General features: G+C 47.0%; 1 protein-coding gene across 15 annotated transcripts in view; it reads left to right on the forward strand.

Moving 5' to 3' along the window:
• The window catches only part of setd5 (SET domain containing 5), a 248,224-nt gene that overhangs the window by 64,894 nt on the left and 161,772 nt on the right, over positions 1–21,558 (forward strand). For 6 of the 15 annotated variants that reach the window (XM_072472824.1, XM_072472838.1, XM_072472839.1 and 3 more), the window contains 3 exons: positions 1,762–1,818; positions 2,738–2,836; positions 6,538–6,716. In XM_072472824.1, coding sequence (XP_072328925.1) covers positions 6,646–6,716 — 71 coding nt within the window. In that variant the 5' untranslated portion in view covers positions 1,762–1,818; positions 2,738–2,836; positions 6,538–6,645. Of the gene's footprint in view, positions 1–1,761; positions 1,819–2,737; positions 2,837–6,537; positions 6,717–10,269; positions 10,389–21,558 lie in introns of those variants that run through there. The other 9 variants (XM_072472830.1, XM_072472831.1, XM_072472828.1 and 6 more) reach the window with 3 other exon arrangements.

Raw genomic sequence — 21,558 nt, forward strand, 5'->3', positions numbered from 1 at the left:
ATAAAAGCATGTATTAAAGTACAGTGTACATTGCCAAATTTGGATGGAAACTTCAGCTGCGTTTTTCTATTTGGTCAAGATTCTATTGATCCAGATTCATATGGCACAGAAGGAGGCCATTTGGCCCATTGTATCTCTGCCAGCTCTTTGAAAGAACTATCCAATTAGTCCCCACTGCTGTTTGATCAGATGAATTATTAAATAAAATATATGTTTGTAAATGTTATTGTTAAACTCACTTCATCAAATGGTATCCTGTGGATTAGGCTTTGTTAAGTTCTGTATGAAACATGGAGGGGGTACCACTCCAATTTGCTATTAGACAGATGGGAAAAAAAGACTTGGCTGAATCATTTATAAGTCTGCAGTTCAGAGTTAGTGCTGAAAATGTATCTGACAGTTGTAAGGATTTGTCCATCAATGTTTTCCTAAATTTCTGTGTGGGTTTTCACAAATAGAATAATGGTTGCACTGTTTCTGACTAAAGTTTGGTGCTATATTCATGTATGAGGATTTTAACAGCAAATGAACTGAGGTGAGGCAGAGTTGGGGGATGCTACGGAGCTGGAAATAAATGGGTCTTAGTGGTGGTATGGGTATGTGGGTGGAAGCTCATCTTAGTGTCAAATATGGCATCCAGGTTGTGTAGTTTGGTTCCGCCTCACACAGTTGCCGTGGATCAAGATCAAGTCAATGGCTAGGGAACAGAGTTTGTGGAGAGCATCATATGTAGTGGAGGAAATTCCTGCTCATCCAAGACTAAATGCCTGACAATCACACTTGCGCCTGCTGAATTGCATTGGCTCCGAGTGAAGCCATGCCTTGATTTTAAAATGTTCACCCGTGTTTTCAAATCTCACCATGGCTTCACTCCTCCCCTGTCTGTGAGATTTCTTCCAGCCCAATAACCCTTTAAGGGATCTTGTTCTCTAACTCTTGCCACTTGAGCATATCCATCTGCCTTTAGCTGCCAAGGCCATAAATCCAAAATCCGTCTCTCCCTTTCATTCTTCCTTTTAGATACTCCTTAAAACCGACCTTTTTCATCACCTTTTTGGTCACCTGCTCTGATATCTCGTTATCTGGCTCAGTGTCAAATTTAATTTTATGACACTCCTACAAAGCATCTGCATAAGTTTTATTTTATTAATGGTATATATAGGTGGTTCTAACTTATTAAAGTTTTTGGTTCCCAACAGCAAAGTGAAGGCTCGTTTTTCTTGACTTATTTGCAGAAGAGAAGCTATGGCTAATTAAATTTTCTGGTTAATTGAGCAGAAACTAGATAATGAATGCACCTGTGCATCCACGTAGGTGGGAAACTGATCAGTCTGCTCACAGATTTACAGGCCAGAAGAGAGATGGAAAATAGAACTCCTTCAGATGTGACAAGTACGACAGCTTGCACTGTAAAATAAATGAAACAGCTGCTGCTTTGGTTTGTCTGCTCACATCAGTCTGGAAGATTTCACTTCCTATTGATTAAAAAGATGGCCGAGTTTGTAGTGCTCTTTACCTGAAACCAAAAAATTTATGTGTGAAATGAAGCAACAAAAATATTTTTGATTAGTTGCTTTCATTGATTAACTAAAACATTCTATAGAAGTGCATGTGGTACAAGTGTCGTGCCACTTTTAAATACAATTGAGAAACGTATATATTGTTTTGATTGAATTACACCCCATTACTTCTAAAGAGCATAAATTGATTTTATTTACTTTGCTATTTGCAAGTGATTAGGCTAATGTCTCTCTCAACTAGGCTGGTTTCGCTGGTCTCCATCCTCCCCCAGGACAATATACAGTGACAGATGTGCTGGTGAGTTGGTTGTGTTGGTTTCTAACAGCATGTCAACATCGAGATGCAGTAAGTGGATGGGATATGTGGATAGGACCTTGAAGTTTAAGCTACTATTTAATTGAGGCAAAATGGTGGACCTGGCCAAGATCCAGGAATGGCTCCAGAATGGGACTAGGCATGATGCAAACTGTTGAGCTCCATCACTGGCATTTTGGCTTGTTGTTGTGCGTTCTATAAATTATTTCAGACCCTGTAGATAATTAAATGTTGTAATTTTATGCCATTTAATGTGCTAGTGGTTTGTTCTAATAAAATTAATTCTTTAAACGTTTAGAATGTATTTTTGAACTGAAAATGGTGCTTCATGTAATTTAGAAGGGGCTATTTCCCCAGTTGTCTTAATGCATCCCTTTCCCCAACAATTTACAGGGATTTAAAATCTTTACTTCCTCATTCTCCAAGTGAGAGGGATTGCAGGTAACTATTCGCACAGCTTTATAACTAATTGCTCGATGAAGTGCGAAAGAATTTAAGGTGAAAAATCCTTCCCCCACCTTCTTCCATTACTGTTTCCTGATCACCTGACTGAAAGATTGAGAACCTGTGGGGAGTTGAAGTCATAAACTTCAGTTAAGGTTATAGACTCAGAGCCCTCAGATATTTGGAGCATGTTGGCCGATAGCCTCGCCACAAGATCTTTGAGCATTTTACGAGTGTCAGTTGAATATTGTTGTTATTTTTTACTACCAGTAACTGGTGTTGTAGCTTCCTCTAGTGGCAGAAAGATGTAACTTGTCTTATTTGGTTGACTTCCCATGTCTCAATTTTTACAGATTGTTTCTGCAGGTTCTTGCCCTGGATCTGTGGAAAGCTCTATTTTTCAGTTATCTGCTAATATGCTTAATAAACACCAGCTCATTTCAATTATGTTTTCCAGACAGTATACTTTGCCTACAAAACAGCAGTGACTACATTTCAAAATAACTCATTGGTTGTGAAGCGTTTTGGGATGTTCAGAGGACATGAGAGGCAATATGTAAATGAAAATTATAATTTTTTCTTTGCCTAGCTACTAAAAGAGTAAAATCTGCATGACTACAATGCTGTTACCGACCCTGCAATGACTTACTTAACCTACCCACACTGTTATATCTGGAGACCTTCCAGGATCTATCTTTGTTCCTGCTCTCTCTCTCTCTATCTCTCTTTCCCACCCTCCCCCCACCAACATCATCCAAAAACTCACTGTCACCTCTCTTGACAAGACCACTACATCTGCTCTTGTCCGACATTCAGTATCAAATGAGCAGTTATTTCTTCCAGTTAAATATCAAAGCCATTATCATCAGCCTATAGGCCTGCCATAAACTCCATTCACTAGCCACCAATTCCATCTTCCTCTCTGGCCATTATCAGACTCTTGCAACCACACCAGCCTATTTGATCCAGACCTGAGCTTCCGACATGTATTTCATTATCAAGACCACCTACTCCGTCTGTATTCCTGCCTCAGTCATTCTGTTCCTAAAGCTCTTATCCGTGCTTTTGTTATCCAGCCTAGCGTATCCCAGTGTTGTCCTGGCTGGCCACCAATCTTCCATGATCTTGAGCTTATCAAAGACTCTGCTGCCCATATCCTAACTCATTCATTCATCACTCATGTAATCACTGACCTACATTGCTTCCTGGTCTGTAAGTGACTCGGTTTTAACTTTCTCACTCTTTTGTTCAAATCTTTCCATGGCCCCACCCCTCCTCTGTGACCGTTTCTAGCTGTGCAATCCTCCAAGAAGTCTGTTCCTTCAGTTCTGGCCTATTATGAATCCGGGAAGTCCTTTGCCCCATTGTTAACAGCTGTCTAGGGCCTAAGCTTTGGAATTCCCTCTCGAAACCTCACTATCCCTCTCTCCTCCTTTAAGATAACTCATTAAAACCTATCCTTTGACCATGCAGTTGGCCATCTCTCCCAATATCTCCCCATGTGACTTGGTGTCATTTTCTTTGTGTTTAATGCTTCTATGAAGCACCGTGGGACATTTCACTTTAATAAAGGTATATAAATGCAAGTTATTGTGACCTGTTGCGTGATGTGAATAAATGGAATAATTGTTCCTGGTCTGAGTTGGTCACTGAAAATTTGACCAATTGGCATTCAGTAGTCGAATGTGTAAATTAACGTATATTAAAAACGAAGGATACCACATTAGGGAGGTATTTGATTCTGAGGAGGCAGCTTGGGAATGACAAAATACAATTTATTACAAGTTCAACACGTAGGGAGAAAACAGGATAAAATAAATAAGAGAAAAATAATTTCATGTTTGAGGCACGTATTCAGGACTCCACAAAACATTTCACATCAATTATTTACCTTTCAAGTGTTGCAGCAGCTAATTTGCTCATGGTACACTCCACTATATAGAAAATTAGATGAATAATGCGTTGATTAATATTTTTAATGGTTTTGGTTGTGGCAAAAAAATGTTGGCCAGGATACTTAAGATCTCCCTGATATTTTTTAAAACACTGATACAAACAGGCAGGTGTAATCCATGAAATAGTTGAGAATTAAGTTAAAAGATACTCACAGGGTCTTCATCAACTGGATACTCACCGTGATCAGTCACTACGGAACAGTATGCAGAACAACATTCAAAATACCAAACTGGAATGCTGAAGTATGTAAAAAAATCGGAGTAGGAGTAGACCAGTCAATAAAACAATATATGATCTTCTACACAGCTACACTTTGCTGCACTATCCCCATATCCCTTGATTCCCAGTCATTGCCAAAAATGTATCGATCTCTGTCTTGAAAATACCCGATGCCTAAGTGTCCATATCTCTCAGCAGACAATTTCAAAGATTCACAACCCTTTAAATGAAGAAATGGGTCCTCATCTCAGTTCTACATGACTGATCCCTTATTCTGAGACTGTGACCCCTCGCTGTAGGTTCGCCAGCTAGGGAAAACACTTTAGCAACATCTGTCCTGTCAAACCTCTTCAGCATTTTATATATTTCAGTGTGATCAGCTTTCATTCTTCTCAACACTAGGGAATAGAGGCCTAGTCAACTCTATCCCCTCATCAGAGGAATCAGTCAGTTAACCTTTGTTGCACCTTCTCAAAGGCTAGTGTAAGCTTCCTTAAGTAAGAGACCAAAATTCGCTCCAGTACTCCAGGTGTAATCTCACCAAGGAAACCTTCTTTACTCTTGTACCCTGATTCCTTTGTAATAAATGTGAACATACCATTATGTTAAAACTATAAAGTGCTCTGATAAGATCATGCCTTGAATATTGCATTGAGTTCTGGTCACACAGAGACAAACATTCAAGTCACAGAGACTTTTTGAAGAAGATTAGAGACATTTTGAGCATGAGCCTGATCCCTAAAATAAAAGAATGAGATATGGGGAGGGGGGGGGGGGGGGGGGGGGGGAGATGGCACTTTAGCCTTGAAAGAGATGCCTGAGAGGATGACCTGACAGTAATAACAAAAGTTGCATTGAAAAGGCAAATCTGGAAATTACCACAAACTAAAGTATGAGATTTGGATAGGGGAGTGCAACTTCAAACTAGTAAAAGGCAAATTTCAGATTGTGTGAAGGACATCATGACATTAAAGTATGATCATCAAAGAAAAAATCTTTTGAAAAATTCTGTCACGATAACAAGGATTTGCACATTCTGTCTGGTTAGCGGGGTGAAGTTTCTTAATTTAAATAAGGAAAACAATGATGTAAAATTGAATTGAATTGTTTGATCATGAACATGAAAATTGAATCAATTGTGTATATTTGTGCATACACGTGACTTGTGTTGAGTAGAGAAATTGGAGAACTTCATGTTTCTTAAACAGTTTTTTACTCTGACTATCTGGTCACTACAGTTGCCTAGTACAGTTATTGGAGTAACATCATTCAATTGCCAGATATTCCTAGTTTTAAATACTTCTTTAGTCTGGAAACCATTCTAATGTATCACAAAATACCATGTTTGGCCATTTAATAGCCTAAATGAAAATTGTGGGATTGTTTTGAAGAAATGATCGGTGAAACGCTTAATTTGCTAATCTTGCGTCAAGTTAAAAGTCTATAAGTTGATATTTGTGCCCCTAACATTGTCAGAACTTGCACAACCATTTGATTTGTTTCTAAAATTTCAGATAACACATTGTTCTGGGTCTCTTAGCAACAGAAAACTGTATATGAAACATAATAAAATTTGCTGTATACCGTAGCCCAATTTGATACATTAAGCATTGTTAATAGACAAGCCATTGTAACCACTGTTGTGTTACTACCTCCGTTTTGGTGTTTTCTTAGAGTGTGTGTGTTCTACTGTTAGCTGTGCACTATCTGTGTTGCTGTCTGTAAAAGAGAACTGGACAAACTCTTCTTGCTCCAAAATTTATATTTATATTTTCAAGAGGGTCTCTTTGTAAATCGGCTACAAGATTTTCAGTTGCCTCTTTTAAAACATGAGACTTTCAGAAACCAGTATTTCTCAAAGAATGTAATAAGTGTGAGAGCTGAAATATGGAGTGCTACAATGTACTTTTTAATGCTGTTTGTAATTAATGTTGTAGCTATGTAGCATTGTTATTTTGCTCCAAAATGCTGGTTAGCATTAACTACACAATGCTTGAATAACATGACTGAGAATTTGATCTGTGAAAAATCTTTAATTCATATTGATTTTACTTTGTTTTTCAATTTCCCTCTATTTTACAGTTTCCCTCATGTCCATGATCTACACACAACACTGTGGCTGCTGGGCCTCGGTGTGGTCAGGCACTGTGCTTCGGACCCCGTGATAAACACAACTTGGTGTTGGACGTCATGAGCATAGTAATTCCACTGGGAGTTACTACACCAGATACTTCATACTCTGATATGGCTGCTGGTTCAGAGTGAGTACTATAAAGATATCAGGGGACGTTGGTGTCGGGGGAGGGGGGGGGGGGTTGGCTGGTGATGGTGGGGAACTTCATTTTTTGTTGTCGGGAGGGAATAATATTTTGTTTTGCCAGTGGATGCGCTTTAAAGGTGTATCGTAGGGTATGCCCTATAGTAGCACTATATTTAAAACTCTGAAGAACATAATGTGGGACTTTAAACTGGAATATTCCTTTTCATGCAGACCAAATGTTTTCTGTAACCACTATACTTGTGTTGCTGTGTCGTATATTACAAATTATTTGATTTATAATTATTTGATATCTTTCAATTTCTTCTGCTTTCCCCCATTGACCAACCTTCTCCTCACAATCCACAAACAGCTTTTCACCACTGCACAGTGGCAGCAGTGTGTACCATCTACAAGATGCACTGCAGGAACTCACCAAGTCTCCTGCGACGGTGCCTCCAAAACCACTACCATCTAGAAGGAAAAGGGCAGCAGACACGTGGGAAATTCCCCTCCAAGATACTCCCCATCCTGACTTGGAAATATACCGCCGTTCCTTCACTGTCACAGGGTCAAAATCTTGGAACTTTCTCCCTAACAGCACCATGTAGTGTACCTAAACTACATGGACTGCAGCGGTTCAAGTATGCAGCTCCACACCACTTTGTCTCGGGAAATTAGGGATGGGCAATAAATGCTGGCCTAGCCAGTGATGCCCACATCCAATGAATGAATGAATGAAGAAAAATTATTATAGCTGTTCAAAACTAGATGCTGTACTTGGGTCTATGAAATACATCTGTACACCTGAACCGTCCCCATATCTTTTGTACTCAACTTTTGTGTGAACAAAGTTTTGGGACACACATCCCTTTCCGTCAAAAATTATAGATTGCATAGGAACCAATGCAAACTGTAAAGGTCCTCTGTGATGGGAGCAGTAACGACCAACAGCAAAAGGTTTGAATTGCATAAAAAGGTCAATGGCTTGTCTTGGAAGAACTCTCCTACCTAACCAAACCAAATTAAAAATTCCCATTTTCTTGTTGACCGTTTTGAATTTCCTCTAGGTAGAAAATGGAAACTTGGCCGTTGATCACCCTGTACTAAAACAACTTGGTAAGGCTGTTTTAGGCAGGAGTGGATATTCCATATGTAGTGTGTTTCCTCTCGGTGGAGTTTAGTTTTCCCCCTTTGATCCTGAATAAATCCAGCCTAGTAAACAGAAGCAACACTCAAATATTGGTGTGAATTGGACAGCACGGTGATGCAGTGGGTTAGCCCTGCTGCCTCACAGTGCCGAGGTCCCAGCTTCGATCCTGGCTCTGGGTCACTGTCCGTGTGGAGTTTGCACACTCTCCCTGTGTTTGCGTGAGTTTCGCCCCCACAACCCAAAGATGTGCAGGGTAGGTGGATTGGCCTTGCCCAAGGGGCAATTTAGCCCCTTAATTGGAAAAAAATAATTGGGTACTCTAAATTTTAAAAAAAAATATTGGTGTGAATGGCACATCTCCCTGCATTCACTGACAAACTCTGTACCTCAAGTGATGTTCATTTTTATCCGCAGTTAATATTGGTTGTATTTAAAAATATTATCTTGCTGCTTCAACAAAGGGAGTGAGTGGGTATTCTAACTGAGGACCAGTACTGGATCCTGTTTAAATTGAGGGAAATCAGTATAAACTGGAATTAGTACTAAATTTAGATAAATTTACTTTTAATCAGGGACCTGGACTAAGTTGGTACAAAGTGCTCCTGTCAATGTCAAACGGTTTTTGTGAAAGATTTATATGTAAAAATGGGTCTTTTGGCTACATTGTTCAGTGGTCAGTATCATGGGCTTCAGTGTTTTTGTCGTTGGGGGTACAGAGTTGACAATCTTGATTTGCTAGTTGTCAATCAGTTTGTTTGTACTCAGCAGCCCAAGAGTTGCTTTGTCTGGCTTGTTATTTTGCCTTTATATGCAAAACATTGGAAGTGTTCCTGAGTCCCATCTGATGCCCCTTCATCTGGAGAGCAGTGTTTGAAATCCCCCCCCCCCCCCCAAGCTCCTCGAACATGGTCACAAACATCCCCCACCTTTTCTCTTCTCCCAACTCCCCTGCTGAGCCCCATAACTCATACTTTATCTTCTCTAACCGCAGGAAGTCATACAGGTCACCCAACCATGCTGCTACCCCCGGTGGCGATGCCGATCGCCACTCCAGCAAAATTTGTCGCCGTGCAATCAGAGAGGCGAAGGCCATGACATCGGCCTTCCTCCTCTCTGAGCTCCGGCTTCTCTGAAACCCCAAATATTGCCACCAAAGAGTCCGGGTCCACTCCCTCCTCCATTATCCTGGCTAAGACCGCGAACACTCCCGCCCAGAATCTTCCCAATTTTTCACAACCCCAAAACATGTGCGCATGATTCGCTGGCCCCCGCCCACACCTCTCACACTCATCTGCTGCCCCCTGAAAGAACCCACTCATTCTCGCCCGAGTCATATGCACCCTGTGCACTACCTTGAACTGTATCAGGCTTATCCTTGCACAAGAGGAGTTCCCGTTTACCCGTCGCAGTGCCTCACTCCATACTCCGCAATTGATCTCCATTCCCAACTCCGCTTCCCATTTGACTTTGATCTGTACCCTGCTTGCCTCCCTGCTCCACCAGCCACTTATATATATCCCCAATTCTTCCCTCTCCTTCCACAACCGGAAGCAGCAGTCGCTCCAGCAGGGTGTATCCCGGCAATCTAGGGAACCCTTTCCAGACCTTTTGTGCAAAGTCCCTAACCTGTAGATACCTGAACTCACTCCCCCTCGGCAGCTCTACCGTCTCCCTTAGCTCCTCTAGACTGGCAAACCCTTCCTGCAAATACAAATCCCTCACCTTGACTAGCCCCACTTCCTCCACCTCCTGTATATACTATCTACCCCCCCCGGCTCAAATCAATGATTCTTGCACAGCGACGTTAGCACCGGCATTCCTTCCGCCCTAAAATGCCTCCTCAGCTGATTCCATATCTTCACCGTGGACTGCACCACTGGGCTCCCTGAATACCTACTCGGAGCCATTGGCAATGCTGCCGTCACCATAGCCCTCAAACTAGACCCCTTACAAGATTCCTCTTCCATCCTAACCCACTCTACCCCTTCTCCTTCCCACCACCGCCGCACCTTGTCGGCCTATACCATATCCTGTCAGCAAGACCCCTTGTTTCAGAGCCCCAGCCAAGGGAAACATCATGCCTGCATCCAATCTGTCCGAATTTCACACATTTCAATGAGATCTCCTCTCGCTCTTCTAAACTCCAGTGAATACAGGCTAAGTCCAACCCAACCTCTCCTCATAAGACAATCCTATCATTCCAGGAATCAGCCTGGTGAACCTTTGCTGCACTCCCTCTATGCCAAGTATGTCCTTTCTTGGGTAGAGACCAAAGCTGCACACAGTATACCAGGTGTGCTCTCACCAAGGCCCTGAATAACTGCAGTAAGACATCCTTGCTCCTGTAATCAAAATCCTCTTGCAATATTTTTCAGATAATCGCCCAATTCCCTCTTGAATGTCTCGATTGAATCTACCTCCATCGTACTTCCAGGCAGTGCATTCCAGATGCTAACCACTTATGTTACCATTGCTTCCTTTGTCATCTACCGCAAATCTGCAAACTAAACACTTGTATACAAGGTCTGCTTTTATGTTTGAAAGGGGAATTCCATAGTTTTGTTTGGGGCTGATCGAATACAATATACAAGAATATTTATGTTGTGGTGGTATGTCTTTTGTGTAAGTAGATTTTGGGATAATGTACATAAAGTAACAGAAAGCAAGTTTGCAACATTTATTTGAACTGAATTGTTGTTCCCTTTTATGGTGCTCCTCAGTCTGCAGAATGTGTTTGAGCACAGTTTAAGAAGGAACCAGTAGTCTTTTCTGTATTTACCTGCCTGAGCCTGGAAATCACTCTGTGGGGACAATTGCAGTTATATTCTTGCATACATGCATAGCCCATTGGTATAAAATACCTATTTCCTACAAATCATGACCTTTTCTTCCCAATGTGTGGTTTGCAAATCTTTTAAAAACAAATTCAGCAGATTATGGCCAGGGATTTCTCGCTCTGGTAATTTTTAAAATTTAGAGTACCCAATTCTTTTTTTTTCCAATTAAGGGGCAATTTAGCGTGGCCAATCCACCTAGCCTGCACATCTTTTGGGTTGTGGGGGCGAAACACACGCAAACACTGGGAGAATGTGCAAACTCCACACGGAGAGTGAACCAGAGCCGGGATCGAACCTGGGACCTCGGCGCCGTGAGGCAGCAGGGCTAACCCACTGTGCCACTGTTCTGCCCGCCTGCTCCGGTTTTTGACGGACGGGTTTGGCAATGGGAATAGAAAATCTCACGCGAGTCCCAAATTGTGTACCAAGCTGACATAAAAACGTGATGTGCTTGCCTCCTCCCCTGACAGTGACAGGAGTTTCCTGGTGAACTATTGTGCACTGGCACAGGGGCGATCTTTAAAAATTCCACCAAGAGGCAGCAACGCAGCACAGTGGCTAGCATTGTGGCTTCACAGCGCCAGGGTCCCAGGTACGATTCCCCGCTGGGTCACTGTCTGTGGGAGTCTGCACATTCTCCCCGTGTATGCGTGGGTTTCCTCTGGGTGCTCCGGTTTCCTCCCACAGTCCAAAGAGGTGCAGGTTAGGTGGATTGGCCATGCTAAGTTGTCCTTCGTGTCCAAAAAGGTTGGGAAGGGTTATTGGGTTACGGGGAATAAGCAAATTTAAAAAAAATGCCACCAAATCCACTTCGCGAGCGTGATGTTCTCTGACCTGCCCCATGAGGTTTCTGAGCCTAAGTCCCAAAAGATCGCCATCATTGGTGCTGGCGTATTTCCCACCCGCTATCAGCTTTTGCCGAATTTAGGGAAAGTTCCGCCCTATGTTTAATTTTTAATGAACTCATTTTAGTATTTAGGTTAACTGCAGTTTTCACTAAAAGCACAAATTTCAGTTTGAATGTTCAGCTTCTAGCTAACAAGAACATTTACGTTATTTTTTGGAGATCTGGGCTCGGAATCTAAAACTTCTATTCCCTAGAAATGCTCTTGTGCTTTTTATCTGCCGACTGCCTTTTGAATCAATCTTCCTTTAATAATTCCATGAAACAGCTGCATCAGAGTGTCTAGATCAGTAGTATTCACTGACCCCCAAATCCTCTTATTAACTCTTAATAACTTAACAACTGTTAACATTGCGAGTATCTCTCTCCTGCTTATTGCCTCCCTCCTCAATCTTCCTACTTAAAGCCTCAAAATAAATGTGAGATTCTCCATTTTGGTAGGAATAACAGCAAACGGGATTATTATTTAAATGATAAAATATTAAAACATGCTACTGTGCAGAGAGACCTGGGTGTGCTAGTGCATGAGTCGCAGAAAGTTGGTTTGCACCTGTAAAGGTGTAACAGGTGATTAAGAAGGCAAATGGAGTTCTGTCCTTCATTGCTAGAGGGATGGAGTTTAAGACTAGGGAGGTTATGCTGCAATTGTATAAGGTGTTAGTGAGGTCACACCTGGAGTATTGTGTTCAGTTTTGGTCTCCTTATCTGAGAAAGGACGTACTGGCGCTGGAGGGTGTGCAGAGGAGATTCACTAGGCTAATCCCGGAGTTGAGGGAGTTGGATTACGAAGAGAGGCTTAGTAGACTGGGACTGTACTCGTTGGAATTTAGAAGGATGCGGGGGGATCTTAAGGAAACATATAAAATTATGAAGGGAATAGATAGGATAGATGCGGGCAGGTTGTTTCCACTGGCGGGTGAAAGCAGAACTAGGGGGCATAGCCTCAAAATAAGGGGAAGTAGATTTAGGACTGAGCTTAGGAGGAACTTCTTCACTCAAAGGGTTGTGAATCTATGGAATTCCTTGGCCAGTGAAGCAGTAGAGGCTCCTTCATTAAATGTTTTTAAGATAAAGATAGATAGTGTTTTGAAGAAAAAAAGGATTAAGGGTGTTCGGGCCATAAAGTGGAGCTGAGTCCACAAAAGATCAGCCATGATCTCATTGAATGGCGGAGCAGACTCAAGGGGCCAGATGCTTACTCCTGCTCCTAGTTCTTATGTTCTAATGTCCCTCCCTGACCCTCCCACTCACCACCTCCTTCCCCAACCCTCCTGCTCTCTGCCGACCTCCCTGCTCACCGCTTCCATCCCTGACGTCCCTGCTCACTGCTTCCATCCCTGACCTTCCTGCTCTCCGCTTCCCTCCTTGACTTCCCGGCTCTCCGCTCTCCACCTCCTTTCCCGACCTCACTGCTCACCGCTTCCATCCCCGACCTTCCTGCTCTCTGCCTCCCATCTGACCTCCCTACTCCCGGCTTCCCTGATCCTCCGGCTCTCCGCTTCCCTCCCTGACCTTCCTGCTCTCCGTCTCCCTCCCCGAACTTCCTGCTTTCCGCCCCTTACCGACCTTCCTGCTCTCTGCCTCCCTCCCTGACTTTACTGCATGCCGCCTCCCTCACCCACTTTCCGCCTCCATCCCTCCACTTGTCTGACCCACTGTCTCCCTGCCAGACCTCCCACTTCCTGACCTTCCAGCTCGACACCTCCCTCTCCCGCTTGTTCCCCCCACTGACCGCTAAACACGCTGCCTCCCTCCCGGACTTCCCACTTATTGAGCTTCCCGCTCACCACTTCCCGCTCTCAAACCCTTGCTGCAAGCTCAGGAGAGGAGCGGCAAGAAGGCGGAAGATGGGAAAATAGTGGATATTTGAGGGCGAGATGGCGAACCGGAGGCCTGAGAATGGAAGCTGATTCTTGTAGCAGTCTGCTAGTTACAGCCTGCCAACTTGAAAAGCTCCATCTATCTTTACTCTCTGCTTTCTATCTGTTAACCAATCCTCCACCGTGATAATTTTTTTACTTTTTAAAAAGTTTTTATTCAAATTTTCACAAAATATCAACAACAAAATACAGAAAGAAAGGAACAACCCCCGGGTTGCTGTTGCTGACCATCTTCTAACGCTCTGCCAGGAAGTCTGGGAACGATTGCCACCTCCTGAAGAACCCTTGCACCGATCCCTTTAAGGCAAATTTCACCCTCTCCAATTTAATAAACCCCGCCATATCGTTGATCCAGGATTCCAAGCTTGGGGACCTCGCATCCTTCCACTGAAGAAGAGCCCTTCGCCGGGCTACCAGGGACGCAAAGGCCAGAACACCGGCCTCTTTCGCCTCCTGCACTCTCGGCTCCTCTACCACCCCAAATATTGCGAGCTCCCAGCCCGGTTTGACCCTGGAACCTACCACCCTCGACACCGTCCTCGCTACACCCTTCCAAAAGTCCTCCAGCTCTGGGCATGCCCAGAACATGTGGGTGTGGTTTGCTGGGCTTCCTGAGCACCTAACACACCTGTCCTCATAACCAAAGAACCGGCTTATCCTTGCCCGGTCATGTGAGCCCTATGCAGCACCTTAAATTGTATGAGGCTGAGCCTCGTGCAAGAGGAGGAAAAGTTCACTCTCCCCTGGGCATCCGCCCATGTCCCCTCATCAATCTCCTCACCCAACTCCTCCTCCCACTTACCCTTTAGTTCCTCCACCGAGGCCTCCTCCTCCTCCTGCATCACCTGATACGTTGCCGAGATCCTCCCCTTTCCAACCCACACCCCCGACAGCACCCTGTCCTGGACCCTGCGTGGCGGCAACAGTGGGAACTCCACCACCTGCAGCCGAACAAACGCCCTTACCTGCATATATTTGAAGGTGTTCCCAGGGGGAGCCCAAACTTCTCCACCAGCTCACCCAGGCTCGCGAACTTCCCGTCCACAAACAGGTCCCCCACCTTTCCAATACCTGCCCTGTGCCAGCTCAGGAACCCTCCATCCATCCTCCCCGGGACAAACCGGTGGTTCCCCCGTATCGGGGACCACACCGAGGCCCCCACCTCCCCGCTCTGACTTCTCCATTGCCCCCAAATTTTGAGGGTAGCCGCCACCACCGGGCTCGTGGTATACCTCGTTGGAGGAGGCGGCAGCGGCGTCGTCACCAGCGCCTCCAGGCACGTACCCACACGGGACGCCATCTCCAGCCTCTTCCATGCGGCCCCCCCCCCCCCCATCACCCACTTAGGCACCATCGCCACGTTGGCAGTCCAATAATCCCACAGAGGTTAGGCAGCGCCAATCCCTGCACCGCTCCAGGAACACCCTTCTCACCCTCGGGGCCTTGTGCGCCCACACAAACCCCATAATGCTCCTATTAATCCACCTAAAGAATGCCTTAGGGATCAGGATGGGGAGGCACTGGAACAGGAACAAAACTCTCGGTAGCACCGTCATTTTAACTGACTGCACCCTACCCGCCAGTGAGAGTGGCAGCACGTCCCACCTCTTAAACTCCTCCTCCATTTGCTCCACCAGTCTCGTGAAGTTAAACTTATGCAGGGCCCCCCAACTCTTGCCACCTGGACCCCCAGGTCCCTGAAACTCCTCTCCGTCCTTTTTAGTGGGAGCTCACCAATCCCCCTCTCCTGGTCCCCTGGGTGAACAACGAACAACTCGCTCTTCCCCATATTGAGCTTATACCCGGAGAAATTCCCAAACTCCCTGAGAATCCTCATCACCTCCGGCATTCTCCCCACTGGGTCCGCCATATATAACAGCAAATCGTCCGCATAGAGCGACACCCGCTGTTCCTCCCCACCCTGCACCAGCCCCTCCAATTCCTTAACTCCCTCAATGCCATGGCCAGGGGCTCAATCGCCAGCGCAAAGAGCAGGGGGGACAGGGGACACCCCTGCCTCGTTCCCGGTGTAACCGATAATACTCTGACCTTCTGTTCGTGGCCACACTCGCTCCCGGGGCCTCATACAGCAACTTAACCCACCTGACAAACCCCTCCCCAAACCAGAACCTTTTCAGCACCTCCCACAGGTACCCCCACTCTACCCTATCAAAGGCCTTCTCCGCATCCATCGCTGCCACTATCTCCGCCTCCCCTTCCACCGCCGGCATCATTATAACATTCATGAGCCTCCGTACATTCGTATTCAGCTGTCTCCCTTTCACGAACCCCGTCTGATCCTCGTGAATGACCTGCGGCACACAGTCCTCTATCCTCGTGGCTAAAATCTTAGCCAACAACTTTGCATCTACATTTAGGAGTGAGATCGGCCTGTATAACCCACATTGTAGGGGATCCTTGTCCCGCTTCAGGATCAAGGAGATCAGCGCCCGAGACATCGTCGGGACAAAGCCCCTCTTTCCCGTTCCTCGTTAAAGGTCCTTACCAACAGAGGGCCCAGCAGGTCCGCATACTTCTTATAAAATTCGACCGGGAACCCATCTGGCCCCGGTGGCTTCCCCGCCTGCATGCTTCCTATCCCTTTGACCAACTCCTCCAACCCAACCAATGCCCCCAGCCCCCTCACCTGCCCCTCCTCCACCCTCGGGAATCTCAACCGGTCCAGAAAGCGACCCATCCCTCCCTCCTCCAGTGGGGACCGGATCGATACAGTTCCTCGGAGAAGTCCCTGAAGACCCCATTGGTACCCACCCCACTTTGCACCTTGCTCCCTCCCCCATCCTTAACTCCCCCGATCTCCCTAGCCGCCTCTCGCTTCCGAAGCTGGTGCACCAGCATCTGGCTCGCCTTTTTCTCCGTATTCATATACCGCCCCCTGCACCTTCCTCCACTGCGCCTCCGCTTTCCTGGTGGTCAACAGATCGAATTCGGCCTGGAAGCTGCGCCGCTCCCTAAGCAATCCATCCTCCGAGACCTCCGCATACCTCCTGCCCACCCTCACCATCTCCCCCAACAGCCTCTCCCTCTCTCTTCTCCCTCCTCTCCTTATGGGCCCTAATGGAGATCAGCTCTCCCCTGACCACTGCCTTCAGCGCCTCCCAGACCACCCCGACTTGGACCTCCCTATTGTCATTAGCCTCCAGGTACCTCTCTATGCACCCTCGGACCCGACCGCTCACCTCCTCGTCCGCTAACAACCTCACCTCTAAGCGCCACAGCGGGCGCTGGTCCCTCTCCTCCCCCAGCTCAAGGTCTACCCAATGCTGAGCGTGATCGGAAATGGCTATCGCCGAGTACTCCGTATCTTCCACTCTCGGAATCAGCGCCCTACTCATAACAAAACAGTCGATCCGGGAATAGGCCTTGTGGACATGGGAGAAGAATGAGAATTCCCTGGCCTCGCAAACCTCCATGGGTCCACCCCTCCCTTGTGGTCCATGAACCCCCTCAACACCTTGGCCACCGCCGGCCTCCTGACCGTCCTAGACCTGGAGCGATCTAGTGCCGGGTCCAGCACCGATTTGAAATCCCCCCCCCCCCGCCCATTATCAGGCCCTCTGTCTCCATTTCCGGAATCCGGCCCAACATACGCCGCATTAATCCCGCATCGTCCCAATTCGGGGCGTATACATTGACCAACACCACCCGCTCTCCCCGCAGCATGCCACTTACCAAAACATACCTACCGCCATTGTCTGCCACGATGCTCGACACTTCGAACGACACTCTCTTCCCCACCAAGATCGCCACCCCCGATTTTTTGCATCCAACCCCGAATGAAACACCTGGCCTACCCACCCCTTTCTCAACCTTACCTGATCCGCCACCCTCGGGTGCGTCTGCTGCAGCATGGCCACATCTGCCTTCAGCCCATTCAGGTGCGCGAACACCCAGGCCCGTTTGACCGGCCTGTTCAGTCCTCTTAATGTTCCAGGTTATCAGCCGGATCAGGGGGCTACCCGCGCTTTCCACTAGCCCGGCCCCGTCTCCCCTGCCGCAGCTCCCTTTTCAGGCCCGGTCCCCTTGCTCCCAACCCAGACCCTCAGTCCAAGTCCAATTTTTCGGCCTGGACAAAGGCCCACGCCTCCTCCGGGGACTCAAAATAATGATGTTGGTCCTTATAGGTGACCCACAGACGCGCCGGCTGCAGCATGCCGAACTTCACCCCCCCTCCTGTGCAGCACCGCATTCGCCCGATTGTAACCGGCCCTCTTCTTCGCCACCTCCGCGCTCCAATCTTGGTAGATCCGGACCTCTGCGTTCTCCCACCTGCTGCTCCGCTCCTTCTTGGCCCATCTTAGCACGCACTCCCGATCGGCAAACCGGTGGAACCGCACCAGCAACGCCCGCGGCGGCCTGTTGGGCCTGGACCTCCTCGCCAGCACTCGGTGGGCCCCCTCCAGCTCCAGGGGCCCCTGGAAGGACCCCGCTCCCATCAGCGAATTCAGCATGGTGACCACAGGCCCCCACGTCCGACCCCTCCAGTCCCTCTGGCAGGCCCAGGATCCGCAGATTCTTCCGCCTCAACCGGTTCTCCATCTCCTCGAACCTGTCCTGCCATTTTTTGTGGCGCGCCTCGTGCGCCTCCACCTTCACCGCTAGGCCTAGGATCTCATCTTCATTCTCAGAGACCTTTTGCCGGACCTCCCGGATCGCCGCCCCTTGGGCCGTCTGGATCTCCAGCAGCTTATCAATTGACGCCTTCATCGGCTCCAGCAGATCCGCTTTCAGCTCCCTAAAGCAGCGCTGAAGAAACTCCTGCTGCTCCTGCGCCCACTGCAACCACACTGCCTGGTCTCCACCCGCCGCCATCTTGGTCTTCTTCCCTCGCACCTTCTTTTGCTTCGCTGGCACTTTTTTGATCGCCCCACTCCTGGTCCAAGCCATACACTATTGGGGGAATGTTGCTATCTCCTTCCCACACCGGGAAACGTCGAGCAAGCGCCATTACGGGCTCTAAAAATAACCCAAAAGTCCGTTTCTAGCGGGAGCTGCCGAACGTGCGACTAAGCTCTGCATCGCCGCAACCGGAAGCCACCATCCGTGATAATTTATTACCCCCAAATCTCTGAGCCCTTTTCTTGTATATTAAACTTTTGTGTGGCACCTTATTGAAAGCCCTTTTGGATATCCAAGTATGCAACATCTACTGGCTCCCCTTTATCTATTCTGCTAGTTGCATCCTCCAAAGTCTAATAAAGTTGTCAGGTACAATTTTGAGGTTGACTTTGCCTGATTATATTATGATTTTCTCAATGCATTGATTCAAACTTTCTTCATAGGTTCCAGTATTTTGTAATGATTTGATGTCAGGCTAACTGGCCTGTAGTTCCATGTTTTCTTCCTCCTTTCTTGGATAGCAGTGTGATATTTGCAAACTTCCTATCCATTGAAACAGTTCTAATGTATAGGGAATTTTGGAAAATCATAACCGGTGCATCCACTATCTCTTCAGCTACCTCTTGGAATCCTAGGATATATGCCATCAGGTGCTGGGGATTTGTCAGCATTTTAATTTCTTAAGCTTCTCTAATAATTTCTCCCTGGTGATATGAATTACTTTAAGTTCGTCACTTTAATTCCTCCCCCGTTGTTACCCTTAATTTCTGGTATGCAATTTAATGTCTTCTATTGTGAAGACAGACAAAATATTTGTCAAAATCTCACCATTTCCACATTCCTCGTGACAACTTCTGTCTCTTAAGTTACCAATGTTTACTTTAGCTACGTTTTCCCTTTTTATCCACTTATAAAAAAACAATTGTATGCGCTTTTATATTCCTGGCTAGATGACTCTTGTTCTATCTTATCCTTTTTAATTAACTTTTTGGTGACCCTTTGCTGGTTTCTAAAACTCTCCCAATCATCGGACTTGTAGTCATAGAATCATTTATAGCCTATCAGGCCCAGGCCCGGTCTCTGCAGAGCTAACCAGTCAAACCCCATTCCTTTGCTCTATCCTAGTAACACTGCAAGTTTATTTTCTTCAAGTTGCTTACTACTATTCCTTTCATGCTGAGCTTTTGTCTTTTTAAATGGAACCGTATTTAAATTTTAAAAAAAATATAAACATTTTATTGAGGTATTTATGGTTTTATAACAATAACAGAAGAAACAATGTACATACAAATATAAACATAGTACAAATATAAACATAGTGCAAAGGCCGTCTTCCTCCCTCACAGGACCCACGTTACCAACAGCCTACTCTAAACTAAACTAAACCCCCCCCCCCGCCGCCGCCGCCGCCCTTCTGCTGATGGTTAATTATTTTCCCCAAAGAAGTCGACGAACGGCTGCCACCTCCGGACGAACCCTAACATTGACCCTCTCAGGGCAAACTTGATTTTCTCCAAGCAGAAAGCTAGCCATGTCAGTTAACCAGGTCTCCGACTTCAGGGGCTTTGCTGCGTCTCCTCTGACCCCATGAGTTCCTTGTAAATGTCCAAAACCCTCCCTTCTCCCACCCACATTCTGGAAACTACCCTGTTCTGTATCCCCCTTGGTGGTAAGAACGGGAAGGTTGAGACCTGCCTGCGTAGGAAATCCCGCGCCTGCAGGTACCTAAACCCATTTCCACCCGTCTGTTCAAATTTCTCCTCCAACTCCCTCAGGCTGGGGAAGCTCCCCTCTATAAACAGATCTCCCATCCTCTCGATCCCTGATCTTTGCCATCTCTGGAACCCTCTAACATCGAACATCCCCGGGGCAAACCGGTGGTTATTGCAGATTGGAGACCAGACCGATGCTCCCTCTGCTCCCACATGTTTCCTCCATTGCCCCCAGACTCTCAGGGCCGCCACCACCACGGGGCTGGTGGAGTACCGATCCAGCGGGATTGGCAGAGGCGCCGTTACCAATGCCCCCAAGCGTGTGCCCTTAGCACCTCTACCCGCCCCCACATTGACCCCCCACCACCCACTTCCTAATCATGGCTATATTTGCCGCCCAATAATAATTACTAAAGTTCGGCAGCGCCAGCCCACCCTCCCCTCGGCTGCGCTCTAGCATCCCCTTTTTTGCTCGCAGGATCTTGCCTGCCCATACAAAGCCAGAGATCACCTTGTTGACCCGTTTAAAGAAGGTCCGTATAATAAAGATGGGGAGACACTGAAACACAAACAGGAATCTCGGGAGGACCGTCATTTTCACTGTCTGTACCCTCCCAGCTAGTGGTAACGGGAGCATGTCCCACCTTCGGAAATCTTCCTTCATTTGGTCTACTAGTCGGGTCAAATTTAATTTATGTAGCCGTTCCCATTCCCGTGACACCTGAATGCCTAGATACCCAAAGCTTCTCCCTATCACTCTAATCGGCAGCTACCCCAATCGCCGCTCCTGCCCCCTTGCCTGGATCGCGAACATCTCACTTTTCCCCCATGTTCAATTCATAACCTGAGAACTGGCCAAATTCCCCCAGAATCGTCATAATTTCTTCCATCCCTTCTAGTGGGTCCGAAACATATAGGAGCAGGTCATCTGCGTATAGCGAGACTCTATGCTCCACCCCTCCCCGAACCAGCCCCTTCCAGCCCTTTGAGGCTCTCAGCGCAATTGCCAGTGGTTCTATGGCCAGCGCAAACAGAAGTGTGGAGAGGGGGCATCCCTGCCTCGTCCCCCCGGTTCAGCCTGAAATAGCCCAATGTCAACCTGTTCGTCCGTACACTCGCCACAGGCGCCAGATGCAGCAGCCTAACCCAGTTGATGAAGCCCCGTCCAAACCCAAACCACCCCAGCACCTCCCACAGATAGGTCCATTCCACCCGATCAAATGCCTTCTCTGTGTCCATTGCGATCACTACCTCTACGTCCCTGCCCTCTGGGGGCATCATGATCACATTCAGCTGCCTTCCAACGTTGGCCACCAACTGCCTGCCCCTAACGAATCCCACCTGGTCCTCCCCAATCCCGTCTGGATGGCCTTCAGCCATCTTCGATCCTAGAGGACAAGATTTTGGCCAACGGTTTGGCATCTACATTTAATAAGGAAATCGGTCTGTAGGACCTGCATAGCTCCAGGTCCTTCTCCCGCTTCAAGATCAGTGAGATCG

Source organism: Scyliorhinus torazame, chromosome 13, assembly GCF_047496885.1.
Source record: "Scyliorhinus torazame isolate Kashiwa2021f chromosome 13, sScyTor2.1, whole genome shotgun sequence".
Lineage (NCBI taxonomy): Eukaryota > Metazoa > Chordata > Chondrichthyes > Carcharhiniformes > Scyliorhinidae > Scyliorhinus > Scyliorhinus torazame.